Source organism: Andrographis paniculata, unplaced genomic scaffold (genome assembly GCF_009805555.1).
Source record: "Andrographis paniculata isolate CXL003 unplaced genomic scaffold, ASM980555v1 Contig35END, whole genome shotgun sequence".
Classification (NCBI taxonomy): Eukaryota; Viridiplantae; Streptophyta; class Magnoliopsida; order Lamiales; family Acanthaceae; genus Andrographis; species Andrographis paniculata.
The window spans coordinates 594,496-617,721 of NW_026137568.1; the positions used below are offsets into that span (position 1 = coordinate 594,496).

The 23,226-nt window shown below is 34.4% G+C and overlaps 5 protein-coding genes across 13 annotated transcripts; 1 reads left to right on the top strand and 4 right to left on the bottom strand.

The window, feature by feature from the left end:
- Positions 1-604: 604 nt before the first annotated feature.
- Positions 605-7,568, top strand: LOC127249307 (nucleoside hydrolase 3-like). 7 transcript variants are annotated; one of them, XR_007838283.1, is made up of 13 exons: positions 605-1,043; positions 1,219-1,398; positions 1,468-1,578; positions 2,366-2,692; positions 2,781-2,957; positions 3,467-3,754; positions 3,853-3,978; positions 4,054-4,251; positions 4,336-4,589; positions 4,674-4,878; positions 4,953-5,258; positions 5,831-6,257; positions 7,462-7,568. XR_007838283.1 is itself a non-coding variant. In XM_051272051.1 (12 exons), the coding sequence occupies exons 1-12, from the start codon at positions 879-881 to the stop codon at positions 6,125-6,127; spliced, it is 2,634 nt and encodes an 877-aa protein (XP_051128008.1). In that variant the 5' UTR covers positions 605-878; the 3' UTR covers positions 6,128-6,751. The 7 variants fall into 7 exon arrangements, 1 of the variants encoding a protein (XP_051128008.1); XR_007838282.1 differs by lacking the exon at positions 7,462-7,568 and adding an exon at positions 6,375-6,749; XM_051272051.1 differs by lacking the exon at positions 7,462-7,568 and having other exon boundaries at positions 5,831-6,751.
- An 86-nt stretch (positions 7,569-7,654) lies between these two features.
- On the bottom strand, positions 7,655-9,523 carry LOC127249309 (histidine-containing phosphotransfer protein 1-like). Of its 2 annotated transcripts, none has more exons than XM_051272053.1 (6): positions 9,207-9,523; positions 8,977-9,089; positions 8,772-8,840; positions 8,369-8,440; positions 8,203-8,275; positions 7,655-7,909 (listed from the first exon to the last, which is right to left on the bottom strand). In XM_051272053.1, exons 1-6 carry the CDS (start codon positions 9,264-9,266, stop codon positions 7,850-7,852), a joined length of 447 nt encoding a protein of 148 aa, XP_051128010.1. In that variant the 5' UTR covers positions 9,267-9,523; the 3' UTR covers positions 7,655-7,849. The 2 variants fall into 2 exon arrangements, with proteins under 2 accessions (XP_051128010.1, XP_051128009.1); XM_051272052.1 differs by having other exon boundaries at positions 8,977-9,107; positions 9,207-9,519.
- Positions 9,524-12,595: 3,072 nt separating this feature from the next.
- Positions 12,596-16,023, bottom strand: LOC127249338 (probable prolyl 4-hydroxylase 4). The gene is made up of 7 exons (XM_051272091.1): positions 15,791-16,023; positions 15,623-15,680; positions 15,433-15,537; positions 14,600-14,657; positions 13,871-14,046; positions 13,323-13,392; positions 12,596-13,223 (listed from the first exon to the last, which is right to left on the bottom strand). The coding sequence occupies exons 1-7, from the start codon at positions 16,006-16,008 to the stop codon at positions 12,928-12,930; spliced, it is 981 nt and encodes a 326-aa protein (XP_051128048.1). The 5' UTR covers positions 16,009-16,023; the 3' UTR covers positions 12,596-12,927.
- A 116-nt stretch (positions 16,024-16,139) lies between these two features.
- LOC127249337 (receptor-like cytosolic serine/threonine-protein kinase RBK2) lies at positions 16,140-19,301 on the bottom strand. Its single transcript, XM_051272090.1, has 10 exons — positions 19,253-19,301; positions 19,033-19,097; positions 18,608-18,714; positions 18,149-18,532; positions 17,811-18,062; positions 17,558-17,712; positions 17,380-17,459; positions 17,161-17,296; positions 16,673-16,822; positions 16,140-16,590 (listed from the first exon to the last, which is right to left on the bottom strand). Exons 2-10 carry the CDS (start codon positions 19,065-19,067, stop codon positions 16,408-16,410), a joined length of 1,482 nt encoding a protein of 493 aa, XP_051128047.1. The 5' UTR covers positions 19,068-19,097; positions 19,253-19,301; the 3' UTR covers positions 16,140-16,407.
- Positions 18,878-22,081, bottom strand: LOC127249339 (SAGA-associated factor 11). Of its 2 annotated transcripts, XR_007838297.1 has the most exons (6): positions 22,004-22,081; positions 21,318-21,382; positions 19,889-20,200; positions 19,592-19,794; positions 19,253-19,305; positions 18,878-18,970 (listed from the first exon to the last, which is right to left on the bottom strand). XR_007838297.1 is itself a non-coding variant. In XM_051272092.1 (4 exons), exons 2-4 carry the CDS (start codon positions 21,357-21,359, stop codon positions 19,621-19,623), a joined length of 528 nt encoding a protein of 175 aa, XP_051128049.1. In that variant the 5' UTR covers positions 21,360-21,382; positions 22,004-22,081; the 3' UTR covers positions 19,466-19,620. The 2 variants fall into 2 exon arrangements, 1 of the variants encoding a protein (XP_051128049.1); XM_051272092.1 differs by lacking the exons at positions 18,878-18,970; positions 19,253-19,305 and having other exon boundaries at positions 19,466-19,794.
- Between the last annotated feature and the right edge of the window lie 1,145 nt (positions 22,082-23,226).

Genomic DNA, 23,226 nt, shown 5'->3' on the forward strand with positions numbered 1-23,226 from the left:
ATTATTTAAATCAAAATACAATATAATAATAATAATAAATAAAAAAAAACTAAAACTACAAAATACATTATTGTTTGGCTTGTGTTTCCCCTCTAAATATTTTATTATTCAAATAGCATGATTCTCCATAAATATATCATTATTTTTATATAATATTATATTAAAATATTATTTAAATCAAAATTCAAATACAAACACAAACTAAAAAAATTAAACCCAATTTGTTTGTAAGTTGTCTCGCTTTCTTTTCTTTATATATATATTATCATTGATATTTCTATTATTCATATAAATTTGATGTTTTATTTAAATATGTTTTAAAAGTATATATATTGGAATTTTTAGAATAATAAAAAAAAAGGGTTTGCTTTCAAAGTTTAGTTATTTATATATTATTTTTTCTAACAAAATTCAAAATATAGTTCAAACGAAAAGCAAATAAACCAAACCTCAAAACAGCACATCCATTTGATATAATGTAAATAAGAGTGAAAATGTTATACTTTTCTTTTAATATATTATCCATGAACAATGCTAAAAGTTAATTAAAAACATAAACAGCCTGAAGTTTTTTTTTTTATATAAGAGGCTCGTCAGGTTGCTATCCGTGATGTTCTTGATTCAAGTCCGACTTATTCGGAAGGGTCTATGTATTGCATGTCTTTTCTTAGTTCTTAGCTTCTGTAAGAAAACCATAAATTTTAGCTGTAATGGACATAGAATCGTCTGTCTTGATCGACGTAACCAGCCATTGTGGATCGATGTGAATGTGTTCTATCAGTTTCATTCATGTTTTGGACTGATCATCAGTTCATGCTGAAGCAAGCAAATTAAGATTTTCTGATTTTGAAGAATAGAGGCTTTGTTTGGAATTAAAGATGGGATTTTTAAGCATATGCATATTATATATAGTGATGGTGATTGGTTTAGTGGCTGTGGAGGGAAAGCCACAGAGGATTCTGTTGGACACTGATGTTGATACCGATGATATTTTCGCGCTTTTGTACATTTTGAAGCTCAATCGATCAGAAATTCATTTGCAGGTAATATATATATATCGATTGGAGTTCTATTTGAAGGTAAATCGATTGTTTAGGGTTTGCAATTTTGCTCTTGATTTGTAGTTCAATTGCATAATTTGCATTTGCATTGATTTCTAGGGCTATATATATATATATGTATGTATTTATGTAGATATATATATATATATATATGTAGGCGGTTACGATCAACGCCAATTCGTGGAGCGACGCAGGGCATGCGGTGAATCATGTCTACGATATTCTCTACATGATGGGGAGAGATGACGTGGCCGTCGGAGTCGGCGGCGAAGGGGGAATACTCGACGGCGGCGAGATATCGCCGGATGTCGGAGGGTATCAACCGATAATCGATCAGGTAATTTCTCCTCGAATTCGTTACTAATTGATTTGCGTTGTTCGTTGTTTTGATGTAAAATTGGATTAGGGCAATGGCACCGCCGGATATTGTCGATATCGGCAAGCGATTCCCGCCGGCCATGGCGGAAGACTGGACATCGATACTAATTTTGGATTCCGGCGAAGCTTCCTCCCGCAGGTATGAATTTGCTTCGATTGAACAGCTATCCATTTTGAAGAATCAATTCCTCCATGAAAATGCTCTGCAAAAGCTACTGCTACTGCTGCTTATGCTTACAAAGTGTTTGAAGAAATGTCTGTTCGATGTGTTGAGATATTATTATGTATTTAGTTTATTGTTTAGATTTAATTGGTTTATATTATGATTTGGTTATATCTTAGACGCATGGATCCGATGGAGACCCGAATCAAACCGGATGATGTAATTATTTTATTTTATTTTATTATAATATTTTAAAATAAAATACATAAAATTATATATATCTCGGGTTGTAATTCGATTTCAACTTTTAGTTAAATTATATATAATTACAACTTAACGGCATGTCATGATATTAATATAAATAATATTATATCACTAACATTACAATGTATTATTCTATTATATGATATAAAAGTAATGACTTAATATATTGTAAATTAGAATTATAGATAGTACAGTTAAAAAATTGACACGATTATTAAATGAGAAATGAAGTATTTGCTAGCATACTGTGTCCTACTCATCACTTAGTACGACCATCGTCTAGATGTTAAATTGTTCAAATTTATATTTTCTTTTCTCGATTTTTTTATATACTTTCTTTTATTAATAAAAAAAGATAAATAAATAACAATTATTCCTCATGTTCACATCTCTAATTTCATTATCAATAATATAAACAACACTGAAATTCTTATGTAACAACACGATGCTGTTTTTTCAGGCATGAAATATCCTGAGATTGTTTTCTGGTTTAAATCAGGGCAGGAGGAGATACTCGCCTCTGCATCAGCCCACAGCTCAGAGAGTGATGACAGACGCCATTTCTGCAGCTCCGATCACAGTACTCACCATCGGAACAGCCACAAATCTAGGCATTTTTATGATGAGCAATCCACATCTGAAGAAGAACATTAAGCACGTGTACATCATGGGAGGTGGCGTGAGGTCCAAAAACCCGACGGATTGCGGCCGGAAGAACTCCCGGCAGCCTCGCCAGTGCCGCGACAGGGGAAACATATTCACTGACTTCACATCAAATCCTTATGCAGAGTTCAACATGTTTGGAGATCCTTTTGCTGCATACCAGGTGAGAATTTTTTATGTCTTTAGAAGCATAATCTTTTGCTGATTTTTATGAAGGTTGAATTGAATAGAATCGAGCTTTAATGGAGCAGGTGATCCATTCCGGAATTCCGGCAACTCTTGTTCCTTTGGATGCCACAAACACCATTCCATTGACTGCAGAGTTTTTTGAGGAATTCGAGAGGAATCAGCACACCTTCGAGGCGCAGTACTGCTTCAAGTCCTTAAAAATTGCGCGAGACTCCTGGTTCGACGACCAATTTTTCACGGTAATGAAATTGTTGAGATATTTTAGATATTCAGTTTTAAATTTAAATTTAGATTTTATCTTATTCATATATTATACATCCTCATCCCTTTTGAAACGGGGCTTTTGAGTTTTGTAGTAAATTAAAAATTAATAGTACTTTATTAGTCAGTAGAAAAAAAAAAGAAATGTTTGACAGTCTTTGACTTTTTGTATAAAGTAATTTTATGGGTAATGTTACATTTGTAATTTAAGTAAAAAAGCTGAGGGAATTTTAGTAGAAAATGAATACTTTGAAATATGAAAACTACAATGATAAAAAAGTATTTTGAATTAAGACGAATGAGAACATTATCTAGATTTGAATATATGAGTCTCTTAGTTTGTTTTATGTTGTCAATAAATAGACCTCTGTTTTGATGATAAATAACGCAATTTTCTAGTTTCCATAATTTATTTTCACATAAATAATTTCTCTTTGGACATGAACATGAATACAACATTGACAATGTGAAACATCCGTTATTGCAGAGTTACTTCATGTGGGATTCATTTCTGTCCGGAGTGGCGACTTCAGCCATGCTCAAGCTTAACCCAAACAGCAATGGCGAGAATGACTTTGCAGAGATGGAGTACATGAACATCACTGTGATCACTTCCAACAAGCCTTACGGCATATCCGACGGCTCAAATCCGTTCTTCGACGGCCGGACAAAGCCAAAGTTCAACTTAAAGCGCAATGGTGTTCACAGCGGCCATGTCCAAACCCGGCTTCGCGATCCATTTTGCATTTCCGAGAGCGGGAACGGCAGGTGCAAGGTTATTTCTTGTTTCGTCGTTCTAATTCATCTTTATCTGTAAGTAAATTACAGTCTGCTGACAATGATCCTCTGTTTCGTCGATGATGTTTTAATAAGGATGGATGTACCTCAGAAGTAGCCGGTCGAGAAGGAGTGCGCGCTCTTGTCGCTGTTAGAGCCAAGCCTAATCGTCACGACGAAAAATTTAAACTGAACAAAGAATTCTTGAGAAGCTTTCTAGACGTGAGTTCGAAAAAAAGATCGATGATTTCGTTATAAGTTATAACATTCACGAAAGTAATATTGTCGAAAATGCAGGTTATAAACAGGCCACGACACGCCGGGAAGTTCAATTTCACGACACAATTTCCTCATTACAGAGAAGTTCATTACAAGCCGGATTACAAGGGGCGAAACCTCGGCAAGACTGTTGTTTTCGACATGGATATGAGTGCAGGAGATTTTCTTGCCCTGTTTTACCTTCTCAAAACTCCTGTCGAAGTTATAAACCTTAAGGTAAACCAATCTTGAACTTCCTACAGCTGCTGCCATTGTTGCACTCTGTTGAGACCTTCATGTCTGCTGTTTCGATCTCTCCAGGCAATACTAGTGACTCCGACCGGATGGGCTAATGCCGCGACAATAGATGTAATCTACGATTTGCTACACATGATGGGGCGCGACGACATTCCCGTTGGTCTAGGAGATATGTTTGCTCTTAATCAATCTGATCCCATTTTTTCAGCTGTAGGAGATTGCAAATACAGCAAAGCCATTCCACACGGCAGCAGTGGATTCCTCGATTCGGACACATTATTCGGGCTGGCTCGTGATTTGCCTCGAAGTCCTCGGAGGTTGTCGATGTCCTGTTCTTTGTATGTGACCAAGATTTGATTTTTTTTGCATACTGAACACTTGTGATTGATCATCCCTTTTAGGTACACAGCGGAGAATTCAGTGAGATTCGGAGCTCTTCGAGACACCGATCGCCCTGACCTCAGACAGCCACTAGCCGTTGAGGTGTGGGAACATTTGATCGAATCAATCGAGCCCGGATCAAAAATCACGATTTTGGCGAACGGGCCGTTGACAAATGTAGCAAAGATATTACTCTCGAGCAAAGAATCGAGCTTTCGAATTCAGGTCTTTGTCAATAATGTAATGTCTGATGTATGTTTGAAAGATTCAGTTCATCGATGTTTTGATTCTTGTTGTAGGAAATATTCGTTGTCGGAGGACTTATCCGCAGCCATAAGAATGACAAAGGGAATGTGTTCAACGTACCTTCGAACCGATATGCAGAGCTCAATATGTTTCTTGATCCTCTGGCTGCAAAGATAGTTTTCGAATCCAGACTCGGCATAACTCTGATCCCGCTCAACGTGCAGCGCAAAGTCGGGGAATTCGTTGAGGTTTTAGAATGCCTCTCCTTAACAAAGAAAACACCTGAAGCTACATTCACGACGCATTTACTTTCAAGATTGCAACGGCTAAAATCGACGCATCATAGATATCACCGCATGGTATTCAAATACAACTAGAGCTGTTAAACGAATCGATTAGCTCGTAGGCCAAGCTCGACTCGACTCGTCGGCTCATTTATAGAGATAAACGAGCTGAGCTCGAACTCGAAAATTATTTTTTTTACAAACGAGCTCGGCTCGCGAGTAACTTAATTGAGCTCGTTAGTAATAATATATTTATATTATATATATATTAATATAATATATATGATTTTTTATATCAAAATTTATATTTATTATAAATATTTGAATATTTTATTATAAAAAATTGTGAATAAAATTAAATATAATTTATATATTAAAAATATATATATAATATGTATAAAATTCAAACTGAGCTTGATCTTGCTAGCCGAGCTTGAGCTTGAATTTGAGCCTAATGAACCGAGCTTGAGGCACTATTTTGGCTCGAACTCTTAACGCGCCGAGCCGAGTTTGTATCGTTAAAAAGTTTGAGTCGAGCTCGAACAACCAATATTCAGTTTGCTAGGCTAGTTTAACAGTTCTAGACACAACTAGGAATCCAATGCAATGGTTTCGATTTCACTCATGTTTTTGTAAGTTCGTCGCAGGATATGTTCTTGGGAGAAATTCTTGGAGCAGTGATCTTAGCAGGAGACAATACAATTCTAAAGACAACCTACAAAGAAAGGAGAGTCGAGATTTTAGCAACAGGTGAAGAATCCGAAGACGGGGTAATAAAAGAGCACGACAAAGGAAGCTTCGTTAAGGTATTGGAAAACGTAGACACATTGGCTTATTACAAAGCTTTTGCAGATCGACTAGGCGAAGATAAACAGTCTGCTGTAGTCGGGAGCTTCAACGATCAAAAAAGGCTGTGGCGAAGGAGTCGAACTTGTAGTGAGTGATATTTAGTTATGCAAAGTTCTAACATGTTTCTACACCCTTTGGCTGCAAAGACAGGTCTCGACAAGGTTGTAAAAAGGCCTCGACTTGACGAGGATTATGCGCCGCAACTTTTTAAATCGACACTTACAAGTAAGTCGAAAAAAGAAAACATCCTTTTGTGCATAGTGATGGATAGAAATGCATTCATAGTTTCTTAAATACAAACTTAGAGAGGATAACAATGGAGACATATATGTGTTTGTTTAGGTCTCTGTCGGAAAAGATTCATCTGTAAGAAGTTTGCTTCTTGTCTGCATTTTTTGCTGCAGAACAAGACAATGAGACAACAAAGATTGATTGAATTAATACGAAGTATGGACTGACAACATATGATTGAATTAATACGATATGTATTGTGTGGATTTTTACTATGTTTACTAACATCGATTGTTGTGTAAACTATTACCATTATCACAGCGTGTGTTGTGTAAAGTATTATCACATATTGTTAGTTTATATGTTGTACTTGTGAATGGAGAATAAATTGTCAGCGTGTACAACATGTATTGTGCAAATGGTTACCATGTATAAATTTTTTAGTATATTCCGATGTTGTATTTTTGAGCACATGAGTATAAATTGACGGTATATGACATCAAATGATATACTCCCTTCGTCCCATAAGTAAATATCCATTTGCTTTTTGCACGTAATTTTAGAAATATTAGTATTATATTGGGATATAGTAGGAATAAAGTAGAAATGACCAAAATAACCTTATTAGTATGTGTGATATAAAAGCAATGACATTTATGTAATATATTTATAAATTGTAAGGGTATTTTGTAGTGTTAAGTAGATAGTACAATTACTAAAAGAGAAAATTGATACTTTGTTATGGGACGGACTAAAATGAAAAAATGGATACTTTTGTTATGGGACGGAGTGAGTAATATGTATTGTGTGAATTGTTACCGTGTGTGAAGTTAAGATTAACCGTACTATGTGGTTGAGTAAACTATTTATTACATTCATATGCTATATTTGTGGGCACATGAAGTATAGAATGATATTAATACAACATGTTTTGTATAGATTGTTACCATGTAATGCTGAGCATATGCTCGGTAAACTATTATCATATAATGTCGATTATGTGTTTATTATTTGTGTTATGCTAATTAACATACATTGTGTGTTATCAATTTATACCTCATATATTGTTGGTTTATACTTAATGTACTGGTTAGAACTTATCTAACACGATAGTGATTAATTATACTGAGAACTGTAACCGCAATCATATATATATATATATAATGAATCTATTGATTTAAATATTGGTTTTTTGCAGCATGCTCATGGACAGGATCCCTTGTGGTTATTTGGTCAACATTTGCACATGTTCTTGCACACACACATCCTTATTTTTTGCAATGTACAGGTGAAATGCACAGCTCATAATACTAAATAAAAAAAATAAAAGGGTTCTTGGAAAGGACAAATATGATAAGATCATAAGATAATTTTAAAAACAGGAAAATGGATTTATTAACAATGAGAAGTTCCCATGATGCTGTTGTTTAGAACAAACAAGAACAAGTAGCAGCAGCTGTTATTTTCTAATAAAAATTTGCATACAAGAGACACCACACAACCTTACTCTTTAGGACAGTGATACTATAAAACCATCACAGAAAACCGCTGTTGTTGTCGATGATGTTTGAAAGACTTTTCTCGGTTCAGGCGATGTAATCCAGCATAGGAACTGTTCCACCAGCTGCCAAAATCTGCTGCTCTAACTGAAAATATGATTGCCACTTTGTAAGGATCTTTTCTACCGCTAAAATTGTTTCCAAATAAAAAGTAGGCAAAATTACTTATAAATCACGTGTGATTTGAAAAGCCTATATTATTTTAAAGTCCGCATGAGACTATTGCATTTTTGAAACATTGCATACAATTTGTGTTTTAGGAGATTTTGCAATATTTTCAAAAAAACGATAAAGCCTTGCGTAAAATTTAGAGAATTTATGATGAAAAATTTTCAAAGTACAGTAAGTTATAAGCAATTTTTCCTAAAAAAAATACGGACCCGTAATAGTGCCTCGAGCTTGGCCTTCACTAGCAAGTATTCTTGTTTAACATTTTGCAAGCATTTGAGGCATCTGCAGATCATAAATCAAATTAGCAGAAGCTTCAGAAATCGAAATTCTTACAAATATATATATATATATATAATTAAATGTAAGAAGTCTAACCCTTCAACATTTTGCACTTCACAAAAGCTTCTGAAATCAGTGCAGGCATTTCTCACCCTCTGTGCCCCAATGCTGTTTGTTGCATCACAAAACCCCAATTAATTAAAAATAATAAAAAAATAAAACAAAATGATGATCTTTTTCTAACTTTACTCTTCTTCTCCTTCTCATTATTATTGCATAACATCAACTGAAACAGATATTGTAAGAGCAATGAAGGGTACACTACTGTACAGACAGCAAGCAACAGATCAAGACTTTCTGACATAATTAAACCAATCATTGGAACTGAATTTCACAACCAAAAAACAACAAAACAAGACATTCTTTAATATCATCAAAAAGATCCCTAATTTTGTACCATTCTTGATTTATACACAAGACCAAAAAAAAAAGGTTTTACCTTGAGCTACTGCCCTTAAGCTGATGAACATGAGCATCAATCTTCTTGAAGTCCACATTTTGCTGATCCCTGTCCAAAATTTCAATTTCAATTCCAATAAAATTCCCATTATATATATAACAAAATAAAATGCAATAAAAATCCCATTTCACAGAATGCAAGAATGGGTTGAGTTCTTGTATATATATATATATATATTTCTTACAGGGCAGTTGTAAGATCATTAAGAAGCCTCTCAGAATCCTCAAAGAAAAGGGACACAACTTCCACTACAAAATCAGGGTTGCTTTCATCTTGCAGAAGTTGCAGCTGTCCAAACTGCCCATCCAAGAAATTCTTCAAAAAAAAAAAAAAAAAATCAAATCTTTTTTTATTTTCCAAGAACACAAATTAAAAATCAAAAATCAAAATCCCATCACCAGAATTAACAAATACCTCACGAAACAAAGCATTAGTGTAATCACGAAAACTCCTCTGCAACTGATCCACCTCCATATCTTCAAAGAAAACTAATCCTCAGACAAATTTGTAGTAAAAGTGGGCTTGAAAATTGGTGTGTAAAGATTAGTTGGGATTTTGCAGATCTTGAAAGAAGAATAAGTAGGAAAGGATATCGTGAAATTTTTGGATTGGGGATTTGGTGAATTTAATGTGAAGTGCACTGACTCAAACTGAAACAGCAAACCAGTCGAAGGAGAGAAAGAAGAAAGAGAGAAAAGGATCCCTAAAGTTAATAAATATTAATGCTGTCTGTCTCAATTTTATTTTAATAACATGTATACTGCCCAAGGCATCTTCTTGTTTTTTATATTTCTCAATAAAATGATAAAAAAAAAAAAATTTTTAAAAATAATGATTACTCTATCTTAAATATCATTACTATATTTAACAATATATTTATAATTAATAATTAATGATAGCATTTTTTTGTTTTTTCTTTTTTCAAATAATATAAAATTCAAATCATAAAAAATTACACTGGAAGTGAAAAACAAAACACCCCAAAGGCTTTCATATATACTATTTTTTAAACTTTTGATATATATTTATTTACAAAATACTATATTAAATATCTAATATTTTATTATTTAAAAAAAAATTAAATCTCCAACAGTTCTGTCTACAGTCTATAGGGCTATGCAAATCCAACCAATATAGTCACTTACCTGCTGCTTTCTATCATCTTGTAAGCCAAAACCCCACATTTTTATTTTTAGAAATTTTAAATATATATATAATTGCAGATTCTGCATACAACAATGTCACCTCCAATTATATGCATCTTTATCTCTCTCCCTGCATACATATTAGAAAAATAATAGTAATAAAATAATAATTAAACTTTGATCTGTACCTGTCAGCTGACAACACACACAAAGAGACCAAAGCTAAACAAAACAAAACAAAATAAAACAAAACAATATTATTTTGTTGTTGTTAAAAGTGGCATAACCTGATCCTCAATAATCAAGATTGACTTTTTATTAAAACCCTTCACTATTTTATTGAAAAATCATTTCATTCATTATTTGGTTTCAATTTTGGAAATTTATACAATCAAATAAAATTAAAATTTGGAGTCGTTGGCATTGTTGGAAAGTACCATAACAGAAATTTGTGTAATATTCTGACAGATGGGCTGAGATTTGTGCAATCAAAACAGAAGTGGACAATACATTGAACTTGGATCCAATTCTTGATTGATCATTAGGGAGGGTTCATAATATTCTCATCTTCCAAGACGTGGGTGGGGTAATTTTTTTTTTTTTTGTTTAAATTTTATTATTTTTAAAAAAGTTTTGTCCTTGGTATTATTAAAAATTGTCTCTTTTTGTTGCTTGGAATAAAGGAATATTGAAATTGAACAAGAAAAAGTGGATCTTGGGCATAGTTTTGGATGCCCTTTAGAAAATTGTTATTTATTTTTGCAAGATAATAAAAAGACGACAAACCCTATATTTTTTTAATATATCTTTGTGTTTTATTGTTTTATTGCATGTAATGTGTTGAAAGACTAATGGCTGCAAGTTGTGTAAATTCGTGGCCATTGGAAGACTGCTGCACAATCCCAGTTGAGCACAAAAAAAGAAGGATCAAGAATAATAAACAAAAAATAAATAATTTTATTTATTTATTTATTTATTATTATTTGACCTCGTGAGTGAAATAATAATATATAATAATAATAATAATAATGTGCAAATTTCAAGATTCCAATTGAGCTAGATGAAGATGAACTTTGATTCACAAGTTGTAAAAGAAGCTGCCAATTACATGTAGTTGGACATATTTAAAAATAAAAATAAAACGGAAAAAATAGCGTTTACTGTATACTATTTGTATTTTAATTTAAATATATCAATGTGACATATATAGAATGTGTTAATTCATTTAGGATGTGTTTACATTTTCAATTTTGGTTTTACTATTCTAAATTTTTTTCTTAAAAAAAATATCAAATCAAACATTAATTCTTCATTTATTATATTCCATTAAAACTTAATTTTATATTTAAAATATTACATCAAATACATATTCATATCACATCAAACTAACTATTTCAATTCAAAATTTTAATATTCAAAATCAAAATCCAAAACCAAAATGCCACGAATAAACACACTATTTTCCAAAAATAGTCTAAAAATACAATATATAATAATAAAAATCAACAAAAAACATAGTATTTCGTTTTCTACAATACTTTTATAATTCCTCGTAAAAATACAAAAACCAAACGCAATTTGATAATCTAATATGTAATTCAAAATAGTGCATAAAATTCATATATTTTGCACACAATAATAATAATAGAATATTTCATAAGTTAATGCATTGATTATTTTATTATTCTCTCGATACTGTTTTCACACTAGACAATTTATATATAATATTTCAAACATCTAATATCTATTTTCCTGTGTTATTCTAGAGCAGTAATAATTATATTATTATCAATAGTAAAGTGTAGACAAAGAAGTCATTTCATTTCTACTGAGTGGATAAAACTTTAAAAGGGAATGCTTTCAATTATTGCGTGCCATGATCATGACCCCAAATGGGAATCTCTTCTTTATATAGATACAACACATGTATATATGTATCTATCTGTGTGTGTATATTGTCTCATATGATCAAATTGACAATTATGATGAGAATAAATATGCATGATGATTATGATGAGTGGCCGGCCACAAGAATGCTCAAATAAATGCACATTTCACCTCTCTAAAAGTATCCCAAAAGAATGCTCAAATAAGTGCACATTTCACTCTCTAAAAGTATCCCAAAAGAATGCTCAAATAAGTGCACATTTCACTCTCTAAAAGTTACCAAAAAGAATGCTCAATAACTGCTGCACATTTCACCCTCTAAAAGTAAGGGTAGCAATTTAGGAATTGTGTCGTATTTTCGAAAACATTGTATAGAAGGGCATCATACAATTTTTAGGAGATTCTGTGCAATATATTCTAAAACATCACGGAACATAAACTTTTCAAACCATAGGTAGATTATAATCAATTTTTCGGTGGACAAAGATGCAAGCCAAATATGTCACCTACCTATCAGTTCATTGAACTTGAACAGTGTAAACACACATAAAAACATAGTTTTCTCAGATTCTGCAACACATGAACAAAGGAAGAAACAAAGCAGAATGTGAATGTGAATAGTGATGGTGATGGTGATATGCAGGACAAATTGTATTGTAGTCTACTGTCGATTTTCGAAAACGCTAAGCAATTCTTACAATATGCTATAAAAATATATTATTTTATCTCAAAACATATCACATACAACTCACTATTTAAAAATAACAATAATAATAATAATAATAAATCTCCAAATAAACACACCTATTTCCTAAGCATCATCGCACATATGGCAATGTTAGCTCCAAGTAATAGCTCTAAGATTGTAAGGCAGACTCTATAATTCTAACATAGATCAAACTCGAATGGTTCACAAAATATTATCCCAGCAAAGTTTCTCAGCTTAGTGAAAAGTAATCAGGAGTGCTGATTTAATATCATCTAGTAAGGAATATTACAACACAACAAGAAAATCATGGTATAAAATCGAGGAAAATTTTAAAACCAAATGAGAACCTGAGATTGAATCATTTGCAAGTATATAATATTTGAGAGGGAGAAGTTTAACATGCCTTGCAACTCTTGCGGCAGTATCCAAGAAGATCTGAAGAACCGACCATGTACTCTGGATTTCTCGTGCATTCCCCAAGTGAAGCCCATCTTTCGCAGTTTTCATCTGCATCTGTGCAATTACCGCCAGGTCCAAGAATTTTGTCGAAGGAATCCACATGAATCCACTTTGTTGCAGACCATTTCTCGCCTGCGTCCACAGGGCAGCCGGCGTGGAGACTCTTGGGATCGGGAACTGCATCTGGATGAAGACTGAAGAAAAGTAGCGCATCCCCTTTCCGTGGCTTCACTGTATAGATGTACAGAAAATGACAAAAGATAAGGGAAACAATAGTTCAGTTTATATAGTGAAGATTTAACTAGAGCACAATTTGAGTGATTATCTCACCTGCAGGGCCTTGCCTTCCACAGTCAGAGAATTCTGAATCGGTTGCAACAGACCTTCGGCGAGAAGACTCCTGCACGATTACATATGTATTACAACCTCTTTTGTTTAGAAGAAAAATAATAATAATTATAATAATAAATTAAATTAAATCCACGTACAAAGGACCTTCTCTAAATCAAAAGTGATTGTCCATTTTAGGGTGTGTTTGTTTGGGGGATTGGATTTTAAATACACTATTCATCCCATTTTTTCCCCCAAATCATCAAATCAAACACCAGTTTTTTATTTTTTATATTATACTAAAAATCAATTTTACATTCAAAATATCACATCAGCACCTATTTATATCACATCATACAACTATTCAAATTCAAACACACCCACATGGAAACTCAACGAAAGAAATGCAAGCCTGCTATGGGTCGGTAAAGAAATTCTCAAATCTTATTACTACATGAATGACTACCTAGGTAAAGAGGAATAACGCCACTGTAGGATAAATGAATAACCAAGAAATTCAGAACCTAGGAAGCAAAGAGTTGACTAACCCCGGCAGCAGGAAACACTGTTTCACCCCCTTTTTCTACATCTGTAAGATACATTAGCACAGTGGCTATCCGGTGCCCACCACGAGCTATATTGACCTTGTCAGTAAAATAGTCATAATGAGGGTCATATTTCTGTCCAGGCTCATAGCGTAATACTTGAATGTCTTCTCCATTCTCTGTATGAAGCAAAAGCAGGTAGAGCACACAATAGCAGAAAAAATCAGTCTCTTAAGCTCATATATATTAGGCAGTTAATAGTCAAGATATAACAACAATTATAAATATAACAATTTAAACAACCTTTACGGTAAGTTTATACGAACATAAGGGAAACACAGGAAGAAAACCGAAGCACAAAATGTAACCAACTGATTATTAATTTACCCAGCTAAATATGTCGAACTTCATGAGCGAGATATGAAAATGTATAGTTCGGCCATAATTTGAATACTTGATAGTTGACTGCTAAAATTGAGATCTAGACAGCAACACGCTTGCATTACCCTGGCTATGCTGAAACTCAATCTTTTGTTCCCAAAAACAACCAAAATCCCAGAGGGTAGACGAGGGGAACCCATGTACAAGAATCATGATCAGAATAAACTCAAGAATTTGTAGTGTACCATAATCTATGTTATAACTTTCACATTATCAACAACTGTTTGTGGACGACTTCATCTCACATCAAGGTAAGGGATATCCAAAGCTCACAGCTAATGGAAGATTTACCTTTTGGTAAAAAGGTCCAGGTTGCAATCTTTTCTTCTATGCCATCAACAATAGGATCCTATCAGCAAAAGACAGAAAGAAAGAGCGTTGAACCGGAAGCACAAGACATAGTTCTCAACAGATATAGCAAGTGTGGCAAAAAACATGAAACACAAGATTGAATTTGTTCATGGTAGGATAAACTCAGTGCAATAAGTGACAAACCTTATATATATTCATAAACCTTTGTGATGAACTATTGAAATAATTCTCAGCAGATATAGCAAGGCGGCGAACAACATGAAACACAATATTGAATTTGTTCATGGTAGGATAAATTCAGTGCAATAAGTGACAAACCTTATATATATTCACAATATATTATAACGATTTTCTGTGAGAAAACTACAGAAATAATTTCAGCAGGTATAGCAAGTGTGGCGAACAACATGAAACACAACATTGAATTTGTTCATGGTAGGATAAATTCAGTGCAATAAGCGACAAACCTTATATATTCACAAAATATTATAATGATTTTCTGTTATGAACTACTTAAATAATTTCAGCAGATATAGCAAGTGTGGCAATCACCATGAAACACAACATTGAATTTGTTCACGGTACTATGAATTCATTGCAATAAGCAACAAAACTTATATATATTCACAAAACATCAAAATAACTCTGTGAGGAACTATTGAAATACCAGCCAGTGAGATCTCTACTACACTGGTTTTGCTAGAAGTTGAGTACGGTAAGTGGTAACATCACAAATAATATCAACGCACTTGAAGCATCCTCTTCCAACAAAACTACCAACAAATCCACGCAATAAAGGGATATGATTGTACCTTTCCTTTCGTAATAAACATTCCAGAGCTAGTCCGAACCTCACTTAGCGTACTCTTCCCAGTCTCGCTGTCCGCCACAGCTGATCTCTTCAGCTCTGACTTCGCCTAAATTATATTACACATTTCAAGTAAATTGCCTCGCAAATCTTAATGCATAGAAAAATTTTCAAAAAATAAATCTAAAACTCACCAGAGAAACTAAATGATTGCACTCTTCATCCGTTAGAAAACCTTCGTACACAAATGCTCTAAAAACACAGCAGTAAATTCAGCTCAAGCAACAGTCGATAAACATATCGAAATCGCAAATTCACGTCTAATTCACAAAAATAAAAAACAAAAATAGCGCATCACACACCTCGGTTGCCATGAAATGGTTTTGACTTTCGAAGGATTAACAATCGAGCTGCACGATACGTTCCTCGCGATCAAGGCGATCGACAGGAAGAAGAACAACAGAATGCGTCCAAATTCAACCATCAATACAAGATTTAATCGTCCCTTTCCCCTAATCCGAAAGCCTTTCCAACAAAGATCTTTCCGTAGATCAACCGCACCAGTTGACCAGAAACCCATATTTATATATATACAGAAAACGATAAAACGACGTCGTATAAACTGTAGCCGTAATCCATTAAATAAATACGAATATTGCATTTCGCACCCCCAAGCCCACCATAATGACAGAACAGTCCTTCCCCCTTCCAAACTCAGTTTATATATATAAAAAGCCCATTTTTGCAGAATGAAAGAAAATAACAGGTTATATACAAGAAAGTATATATATTGTCCATAAAAAACCTTTGAGAAGAAAATGCAGAGCAGGAAATCTTATCTTTCCCACAGCACAATCTGTTAAATTTTTTCAACTACCAAAGTTGCTGAGAACAAGAACTTGCAGCAGCAATGGTGATGGTTAGGACAAGGCTGTAGAACCCGATTGGATGGATGGATCAATCGATCAAAGCTGAGTTATTACAGGTTTGCGCGATCGGGTGCGCTGATGTCGTGGAGAAGGATGTCTTGATCCAGTGGCGAGTTGCATTTTTCGAATTCTTCGGTGATCAGCTCCAAGTGCGGCCTCTTGAGTGCCGGCCTTTTTTGGAACTTCCTCTTGCTCTGCAGTATGCCCTCGTCGCCTTTCAACATCCTCAAAACCTGCATTGCTCGGGCGAGGCAAATCAATTGATCGAATCATTTTAAATTTAAGCCGCCACCAGATTGCTGAGGGAAAATGTACCTGGCTCATTTGAGGCCTTTCGGCCGGATCATGATGAATACACAAGGAAGCAACCATAACCATGCTACTCAGTTGTTCGGGGTCGTAATTGGTGCCGAGTGATGGATCGACCAGCACCGTTGTATTCTTGCTGCTTAGGTGAGGTTTAGCCTGAAAAATCACAGTTCGATTCCGGTTAAATTTGAGCTCGTTAATAACTTGTTGCTAAGCTAAATAAGCCGAACACAAACATAAATATATATCATTTATAAATAAATGATAATAATTATTATTAATTGAATTTAAATTTCAAATAGTAAAATAAATATATAAATCCTCTTAATTACGAACAAAATAATTGCTTAATAACTCGAGCTCAAACAAAATTCAGTTCGTATATCTTAACGAACGAATACGAGCCACTTAACAAACTGAGCTGAAGCATGAAAAGTTTCAGCTCAGTTCGGCTCATTAACAACTCTAGCGGGAGAAGATAACTTATAACTCACCCACATCACAAGGCTTTTACTTGACTCATCGATTGCAGGGCGGCCGGTGATGATCTCTAAAAGTAGCACCCCGAATGCATATACATCGGTTTTCTCATCAACTATACCGTGCATGAAGAATTCAGGAGGCAGATAGCTGCGGCGAAAGTAACATCAGAATGATTAGAATTACAGCTGATTATACAACGAAAGGTTTCCACAGAATGAAAGCACACGCACCCGAATGTGCCTTCAAACTGTGAAGCAGTGAGGTGTGTCCATTGATCCGGAAGCCACTTTGCAAGCCCGAAATCTGAAATCTGCAAAATAACGACGTAAACCAAAGGCAACGTGAAAAGCTGTCCTCCTAGCGTGTGATCAGTTCAAAAGATTTTAATTTTCGTGTTTGGAACTCTACCATAGGTTCTAAGTCTTCGGTGAGCAAAATATTGGCCGACTTGATATCTCTGTGGATGATTCGTCGTTGACACCCTTCATGAAGATAAGAAAGGCCCGCGGCAATTCCAAGAGCGATGTTGTATCTGAGACTCCAAGTAAGCTTCTCCTTTCTGCCTGATGAGAACATAGGCCAAAAGAAAATTAAGATTGTTCGATTCTAACAATACCAGAACATGGAACAGATATTTCAAAATTCTCGTCTAGGAATGAACCTTTTAGCAGAGATGACAAGCTCCCATTGACCGACAATGGAAGAACAATATGCATTCCTCCTTCAACACAGTAGCCAATTACGTTCGCAATGTTTGGATGGCTAACGTGTACTAAAATGCCAAGCTCGGATAAGTAATCTGCAGTCATCTCCTCTGTGTTCCCCCTGGTCAGCCTTTTCACGGCTACTAATTCCCCGCTCTCCATGTGTCCCTTGTAAACCTCGGAGTATCCTCCTTCGCCAATTATGTTATCTAAACAGAATACAAGTTGTGTAAACGAGAACTCTTCTAAAATGTTCGTAATGGTTGATCATGAATCCAAAATAACCCAATGTTACCTCGGCTAAAGTTGTTTGTAGCTTCTTGAAGCTCAGGGAGGCTGAAATTGACCCAAGAATTTTCGAAGCAAAAATATAAGTCAGCATTGGAAGAAAGTTCTGGCAGACTTGGTGGATCCCTGGAAACTCTTCTCTTCGACAGGATTTTTAGGGAAGGAAGATGAGGCATGCTGGGCTGGAATGCATGGAAGTTCATCGTTGGACCCTTCTTCAGCTTGCGTATAAATCCATTCCATGGCGATCCTGGTTTTTCACTCGATTTAGGTTCAGAATCCAAAGCAGTACCGCTTGTCTCTGCAGGGGCCATTGCACTCGCCTCTGCCTGATCTTGATTTTCTTCTTCATCATCTAATTTATTCACCTCGACTTCTAATGATTTGTACTCTAGCAATGGAATTGCACATTTCAGGATTTCAAATTAGCAATGTACGATAATCAACGAATTAGCGTCGAAATTACCTTCAGCAGAGAGGGAAATGGAGGAAGTAGAAAACAGAAGTCTCTTGCCAATTAGGAAGAACTGCCCTGGACTTTCATCAGTATCCGGACGTGCATTTTCACTTTCCCTGTAATTCAGACAAATTTGCAGAACAAAAATTTACGAATTAACGGCAGAAAAGGGAAGAATCGCGCATTCCTGCAACATAAAGTCAAAAGCCATATAACAATTTCATGTTCTTCTTTCTTCAACAACAATGCCTTCTGCTTTAGGGTTTCTTCATTTTGCCCCAAAATTCATTTCTCACGAACCCTAATAAACATTGGCATTCAATTCACAAAGGTATGCTTTCTTCGAAAAATCATGCAGCCATAACACCGTATCTGCAAGGAAAAGGGATATGCATGCAAACAATAAGACAAACGAACAATCGATGGTTCATTACCGTGCAGAAGACAAAGAATCATGATCATTTTCCATGGTTCCTTAGAGACAGCAGAAAATAGGTGCCTAAGGAACCAAACTAATTAAATTTAGGGGTCTGAGATGAGAAGACAAAGGGAAAGAGAGATCATCATGAAAAATAAGTATATAAATGAATATTTATAAAAAAAAATTTAATAAATAAAAACAAATATGGAAGGAATGGTGGTTTGCAAGCATACGTATTTCTCTTCACTATATAAATGCATCATCTCCATGCTAAAAATAGGCTTCCCTGACATAACAAGACAGCAAAATTATTAATTAGGACAATAATTGAAGTTGAATAATTTATGTAAAATCATACCTTGCAATCAATATTAGACCTAATTAGGACATTTTCTATTTTCTCAAATAGGAGAATATCCGCGGACCCTTTTTAGTTCATGCATATTCTGCTATGTACACCTCTTATTATTGCTATCGCTCTGTAATCGATAAAACTCCAGAGATACAAAAGCATACATACGATCATAAGTTTGAAACTGTCGCTCAAGATCAGAATTTTAATACAGACTAACGTTTGGATGGTTCTGGCATCATCATCACATCATGGTTCATCTGATGTGCCGTTAGGATGTGTATCTGCTGATGCGGCAGAAGCGCTTCCATTTGATAGATGGGAATTAGAGTTAGGGGGTTGGGTGGAAACAGGGCTCCCACGGGCGTGCCGATTCTGTGCAGCGGTGGTGCTTCTTGTGGCCTTGGGACGAGCTTTTCTACCCTGCAGCAGTGTGTTTGATCATTTTGTGAATTGGGAGTGCATCCGAATCCATTGAATTTGTGATCAAATAGAAGGGGTGGTTCCAGAAACTAACCTTGCCCATGCACTTCTCCAAGTGAGGGGCAAATCGGCCTGCCATTACAGACCTGCCGCAGTTCATGCACTCGAATATTTCGCTTGCGATGGCGGGGTGAGTCTGCCCGAATATGTCGAGCACATATTTTCCATTGGCTTCACTGTTGTGGCCTGGATCGGATGCCCTTGCTCTCGCTTCTGCCGACAGCCTCAGCTCCTCCTCTTCTTCATCCAAATTACGGTCAAGTCCTAGCTTTGCAATTCGATGCGACTCCGATGCGACATCAATGATGACTGAATCAAGAATGTCTTGGAAAACATGGGATGCCAGCTGCAATTCAAATAAAAGTGCATTGATCTATCTCAATAGGACATTGCAATTCAAATAAAAGTGCATCGATCTATCTCAATAGTACATCGCAATTCATCGACAACCACTTGAATACAGATTTGGCAAAATTATTCCAAGAAACATTAGCAAAAGCCCAATTTGAGAAACCGAATTATTTCCCTTTAGAACATACAAAAAAAGCTCCTTAAAAGACCTAAACTTGTATGTCTATGAAAAAGTTCGTCTAATTACAGATTTCTACTCCCTATTTGGATGAAATAATCAACTGGAATCGTGATATGTATTCAAAATATAGTTGTCAATCTCAGAAAGCATCAAATAGCAGTCAACCTATAAAATGCTATAGCAGAATAGTATATAGCAGAATGACCGCTATTTGAAAATTTAAGTATACCTATAGAAATTATTATATATACAAGAATATAATAAAAATGCATAAGAAAAACCTATAAACTAATTTTATAATTATCAATTAAACCAATAAAATGCCAAAACTGCATACGATCATAGTATAGTTATATAAGCAAAAATAATTACATCTCTACTACTTTGATAGATATATTATCAAGTTAATTTGATTCAAAATCTGATAAATAAATTTTTTCTCCATTTTCACCCTCTTCCCAACTCCCAGTACTCTTTTGCATATAAAATCCTCTTATTTATTTTCATTCATTTTTTCTATTGTATATTCGTCACCATACATAATGTTTTTTCCCGTTCTATGGTTAGAAGTAGTTATAGTTTTCTTTCTCATTTATGTTCACTTTCTAGTGTAGATAAGAGGCTCTTGTATAAATATTATATTATACTATATGATTTAAACAAAATACATACAACTTTTTATACCTAAATGATTCATACATTGATTATTACCAAAATATAACTTAAATACACAATCTTACACATAACGGAACCAACACTAAATGGCGCCTAGCGGCAGATTGCTGCTCGGCTACTCATCATCGCATTTATTGTGCACTATTGACAACTATGATTCAAAAGTGGTCTAAACTGATCAACTGAAGAAACCGTGAACCCTGTCGGAACACTGTAAAAGTATGCCAGCTCTAAGATAGACAAAAAAGATGATTACCTCGGAGTCGGATGAGAGATCATCCTGTTTAAGCAATGACATGACTTTGCAATGAAATCTCTGAGCTGATCAAGATAATACACATATCGAGTGGAAAAAATTAGGGTAAAGGAATTCCTTATTGAAGTGGTGACAGAAACAAAGAGAGAAATCAAATATATATATTACTGCATCATTCCTAAATTTCTTTCTTATTCGATAAAACCAAATTGTATATGAAACCATACTCCGATCCCATTTCAACTCTTCCGCAAAACCGTTCATCCTAATATCAATTCATTACGAAGAATACTGATACTATTAAGTACTTGAAGCTTACACTTCGAATTTTATCCACAAAAAACACATAAAGCAGTATGAAAAGAGGTACAAACACCAATATATATATATATATATACACGACAATAATTCAGAACTTCAGAGAAATTAGAGTGAACTTAACTAACAAAATTATGACCATGCCACTTCAAATTAAGACGAATACAATCAAACGAAACGCAGAAAACATCGACATTGATATCGATTCAAAGATAGAAACCAGTAACTCATTCCAAAAGAATATTTTACAAAAAAAATATATATATGTTATAATTTTTTAACCGAAACTGTGTATCCACAATCAACAGAATTCCTGCAATTCAAGCAGCAATCGGTAAATGGAATACTAAAACCTAAAAGAAACTTACACAAAGAACCGCGCCTCAACTACAGCACTTTGCGATCAGTCGAAAATGGGGAGAACGGTGAACCCATATAACCCAAACTACCCTTTCTAAAAACGCTTACATCATAAATGCGACTTTAATTAAAGGTAGAGAAGCGTGCTATGCCATAGAAAGCCCAAGTACAATAAACGGGCTGAGGCCCAAACGCCTTTTTGTTTATGTTCGAAATTTAATAGAATTAAGGGACCAATATTCAAAACCAATTATTAAGACTATATATTTATATAAAGAATTTGGAAATTTTTAACATTATTCAACAACAATTTTAAAATATATACTATATTAAATATTTCTTTTCACAAAAATAAAATCACATAAAATAATTTTTTATTATTATTTCTCAAATGACGGAACCTAGTTTGCATGTTGGCATGTTGCTAAAGATTTTATCCGAGGGCACTCTTGGGCCGCGGCTGCAAGTTCAATCACATAAAAAAATTAATTTATAGTAACTTTTAAAGAAAAACATCACATTGATATTATTTTTTTATAAAATATAAAATCAAATATTTCTTTAGTATTGCACAAGAAGGTTGTCATTTGATTTTTTATCATTGTATTTAACATTAAAAGTATCTTTATATTTGAATAATTACTCGACAAATATCATTAAAAATCAATGGCAAAGGTTGTCATTTGATTTTTTGTCATTGTATTTAACATTAAAAATATCTTTATATTTGAATAATTACTCGACAAATATCATTAAAAATCAATGGCAATTTTTTTTGCTGAATAGATAGAGTATATATTTTTTTAGTCTCGTAATTGGACCCTTATCATTTTAGTCCCGTAAATGGAGTCTGTCTCAGACTAGTCTCAGAAGTGAAAAATTTTCGTTGTTTTAGTCCTCCGGCGCCGGAGATGCCCGCGTGGCTCGCCGAAGGTGACGTGTCCGCCAGGTGTCGCTAACCTCGCGGACACGTGGATTATTTTTTTTTTTTTAAATTTTTAAATTTTTTTAAAAAACTTATTTTTAATTTATTTTTAATTTTATTTGTATTTTTTTATTTGGTCCAATTAAAAAAAATTTAAAAAATTTAAAAAAATAAAAAAAATAATAAATCCACGTATCCGCCAAGTGTCGCTGACTTGGCGGACACGTCACCTTCGCGCGAGCCATGCGGACGTCTCCGGCGCCGGAGGACTAAAACAGCGAAAAATTTTCACTTATGGAACTAATT

What these genes read in the sequence shown, in the direction of transcription:
- LOC127249307 (XM_051272051.1), top strand. Translation starts at nt 879, where the DNA reads ATGGGATTTTTAAGCATATGCATATTATATATAGTGATGGTGATTGGT. An exon ending in ATCCTTTTGCTGCATACCAG is followed by an intron (nt 2,693 to 2,780) that starts GTGAGAATTTTT and finishes TTAATGGAGCAG; the next exon opens with GTGATCCATTCCGGAATTCC. An exon ending in TCGACGACCAATTTTTCACG is followed by an intron (nt 2,958 to 3,466) that starts GTAATGAAATTG and finishes CCGTTATTGCAG; the next exon opens with AGTTACTTCATGTGGGATTC.
- LOC127249309 (XM_051272052.1), bottom strand. Translation starts at nt 9,266, where the DNA reads ATGGAGGTGGATCAGTTGCAGAGGAGTTTTCGTGATTACACTAATGCT. An exon ending in CTTAAGGGCAGTAGCTCAAG is followed by an intron (nt 8,441 to 8,771) that starts GTAAAACCTTTT and finishes TGCAACAAACAG; the next exon opens with CATTGGGGCACAGAGGGTGA. An exon ending in AGCTCGAGGCACTATTACGG is followed by an intron (nt 7,910 to 8,202) that starts GTCCGTATTTTT and finishes TCATATTTTCAG; the next exon opens with TTAGAGCAGCAGATTTTGGC.
- LOC127249338 (XM_051272091.1), bottom strand. Translation starts at nt 16,008, where the DNA reads ATGGGTTTCTGGTCAACTGGTGCGGTTGATCTACGGAAAGATCTTTGT. An exon ending in TGTTTATTACGAAAGGAAAG is followed by an intron (nt 14,658 to 15,432) that starts GTACAATCATAT and finishes TTTTGCTGATAG; the next exon opens with GATCCTATTGTTGATGGCAT. An exon ending in CAGTGTTTCCTGCTGCCGGG is followed by an intron (nt 13,393 to 13,870) that starts GTTAGTCAACTC and finishes GTAATCGTGCAG; the next exon opens with GAGTCTTCTCGCCGAAGGTC.
- LOC127249337 (XM_051272090.1), bottom strand. Translation starts at nt 19,067, where the DNA reads ATGGAAAATGATCATGATTCTTTGTCTTCTGCACG. An exon ending in CATTTCCCTCTCTGCTGAAG is followed by an intron (nt 18,533 to 18,607) that starts GTAATTTCGACG and finishes TTCCATTGCTAG; the next exon opens with AGTACAAATCATTAGAAGTC. An exon ending in TACAAACAACTTTAGCCGAG is followed by an intron (nt 18,063 to 18,148) that starts GTAACATTGGGT and finishes TATTCTGTTTAG; the next exon opens with ATAACATAATTGGCGAAGGA.
- LOC127249339 (XM_051272092.1), bottom strand. Translation starts at nt 21,359, where the DNA reads ATGTCATTGCTTAAACAGGATGATCTCTCATCCGACTCCGAG. An exon ending in ATCTCTCATCCGACTCCGAG is followed by an intron (nt 20,201 to 21,317) that starts GTAATCATCTTT and finishes TTTGAATTGCAG; the next exon opens with CTGGCATCCCATGTTTTCCA. An exon ending in TGGAGAAGTGCATGGGCAAG is followed by an intron (nt 19,795 to 19,888) that starts GTTAGTTTCTGG and finishes ACACTGCTGCAG; the next exon opens with GGTAGAAAAGCTCGTCCCAA.